This window comes from Nicotiana tabacum, chromosome 23 (genome assembly GCF_000715075.1).
Source record: "Nicotiana tabacum cultivar K326 chromosome 23, ASM71507v2, whole genome shotgun sequence".
Lineage (NCBI taxonomy): Eukaryota > Viridiplantae > Streptophyta > Magnoliopsida > Solanales > Solanaceae > Nicotiana > Nicotiana tabacum.
In genome coordinates, this window is record NC_134102.1 from 125,040,839 (window position 1) to 125,043,466 (window position 2,628).

Sequence of the window (2,628 nt, forward strand, 5' to 3'; positions counted from 1 at the left end):
TCAGCGGAGGAGCTAAGTGGAGTGAAGGGAATTCAATTTGTTGAAAAACTACAATGTGTGAATAGGGAAAAAAACAAACTTTTCTGTTACATATAAGCCCGAATCCCCTTGATATGCGTAAAAGTACAGTGAAGTGGCAAAGAAGGTTCAAAAATTGCTATCACAGCGTCAAATCCCAAATGTGACATTCTATTCTTTTTTTGAATCCCCTCGTATAAATTCCTAACTCCATCGCTGCACAGTGTCATTCTAATACTCAATAATTTGCCTTTTAACACAGTAAAGCATTAAGAGAGATACAAATTGAGACAAAATTTCTAACATTCATATAAATTTTACGCCAACATTAACAATCACAAACCAAAAAGGATTAAAGCTTACAACTTTATCATCTCAAGAATGAGGTCAAAGTCACATAATTGAAAATCCAAAATACAAACATCCCTTCAAGAACACCCAAAAATACACCAGCAACAACATCGAACATGAAATGACGGCCAAGAAGTATCCTAGACAACGACGTTGTTGCGGCCCATCCGATCACAATAAGCATTAAATAATCCACAAATAGATCATATTTAAGCTGAATCAATATATCCTTAACGAAATCGGAGTAAAGGTAAAAGACAGTGGCTATAAATGAAACCCTAGATGAATGTCCGCTAGGGAAGGACCAATGGTCAACGGAAAAAGAGAGGAACATGTTTTTGTTGTAAACGGGTCGGGGCCTCCGAATAAGGTGTTTGAGGGATCCGATTACGATTAGGTCGACTATTCCGCCGAGGAGGAGGTTGATTAGGAAAATGTTGTTACTAGTTTCGGTGGTGGTGGAGAGAGTGAGAGGGTAGAGGAGTAGTGAGAGGATTAAAGGGAAGAAGAGGAAACCGTCGCCGGAGATTTCTAGGGTTTTGAGAAAGTAATAAGGGAGGATTGGATGAGTTAGTGTGTAGAGACGGAGGGAGATGGCTGTGTCGAGATCGACGATGCGGCGGAGCAAAGACGGCGACGGCGGTGGTGACTTGGATGCCATCGTTCCAGTTTGTGGAGCAGAACAGAAGCTAACTGATTTTTCAGTTATTGATTTTTCAGTTGAGTGTGATGTGAAAATGTCCGGAAGTTCGTTAAAATTGAAGCCCAACTGAGGCCCAATAATGAGTAATGCAATAGATATTTATCTGTTTTGGCCCATGTCCGATTGTAGAAATGACACCAGGTAGCCATTAAAAGGCTGCTATTTAGGAGTGCATCCTGAATTTCAGTTTTTCGGAACAAAAGTGTCGTGAAGTTAAGATTTTTAGTTTAAAATTTCAGGAAAAAACAAGTACAGATTAATCTCTAAATAGCATCCCTAAAAATGGCTATCTGTGCACTTGCCCCGTCCGATTGTCTGAAGAGTTACAAAATGGGATAGGTAGGAAATAGGAGTCAAGTATGGTTTTTAATGTATGATATAATTACCGTTTATTACACAATACTTTATTTTTTAGCAACTTATCTTTATACCTAGTAAATGAGGAAAAATAAACAAACGAAAGAGTGATTTCAACTTGGACAAATTTGATTATAACAAACTCTCTTCTACTTATCTAGATCCAATCATTTTGACCCAAACAATTGAACAGCTCAACTTTGGGTTGGTTAAAAAGGTGCCAGTGAGAGATTGAATTAGTCCAGTTAACAAATAAAGTTTGGACATTGCTTACCAGATGTTAGTGCAACAAAAATGTTGTACTAACATCAAATGGGCGGTACCATAATGAAGTCCAAAAGGCAGTAACAAGGAAATAATGGAAAGCCCAAAATATTCTAACAGATGTTTCATATCAGGTATTTTGTTCTTTGAGACAACAACAAATTCAGTATAATCTCACAAGTAGAATCTTGAGAGGATAATGTGTACGTAGACCGTATCCCTACCTTGTGAAGGTAGAGAGGCTATTTTCGATAGACCCTCGGCTCAGGAAAAAAATGAGAAGGAAGCAACAAACCATAGCAACCAACAAGGTAATAAGATAACGGACGCATATTATTTTTTTCTTTGAGACATTTTGTGAAATTATATGAGCTGAAAAATACTTTCAGGTGTATATGGTCAGAAGCAAAATGATTAGACATGAAGCAAAATGATTAGGCTGTACAAAAAATCGTTAATCTCCCACTAACAGAAAAATAAAACAGTGACAGAAATCAAACAATAGTTGTAAGATATCATTCCCTTTGTAAATAGCTTTAGAAGGTGGAAACATTTGGTCGTGCCAACAAAAAGTTCTAAAGAAGAAAAATATTTCGAAACGGCTCAAGTGATGATTTGTTTCTCATTATAGGCAAATGACAAGGCCAACACTCAATAGGTTCTCCAGATTTTGCTGAGTAAAAGATCGATCTCACCCTTTCTGAAAAGAGAATGCCACTTTTTTTTTATGTCCCATAGGCCATATCTAACAATAGTCCAAAAGTTTTCAAACTTGTAGACGCGATAATCATATTGCATATTGAAAATAATCGCATTTCTGGAATGTGTTTATTTATTCTGGACATGATTATATAGCAAGTCTTTAAAGCTTTCAAACTTTTCAATAGTACAATCATATCGTTGAAATAACTGAGAAGAAATTTGACAAAATAACC

The 2,628-nt window shown here is 36.6% G+C and overlaps 1 protein-coding gene across 1 annotated transcript; it reads right to left on the minus strand.

Annotated features, from left to right (window-relative positions):
- Positions 1–303: 303 nt before the first annotated feature.
- On the minus strand, positions 304–1,105 carry LOC107792214 (putative lipid phosphate phosphatase beta). The gene has a single exon (XM_075246795.1). The coding sequence runs from the start codon at positions 1,028–1,030 to the stop codon at positions 389–391; it is 642 nt and encodes a 213-aa protein (XP_075102896.1). The 5' UTR covers positions 1,031–1,105; the 3' UTR covers positions 304–388.
- Between the last annotated feature and the right edge of the window lie 1,523 nt (positions 1,106–2,628).

Bases quoted from the DNA above. Each gene is read 5' to 3' on its own strand.
- LOC107792214 (XM_075246795.1), bottom strand. From the start codon at position 1,030: ATGGCATCCAAGTCACCACCGCCGTCGCCGTCTTTGCTCCGCCGCATC.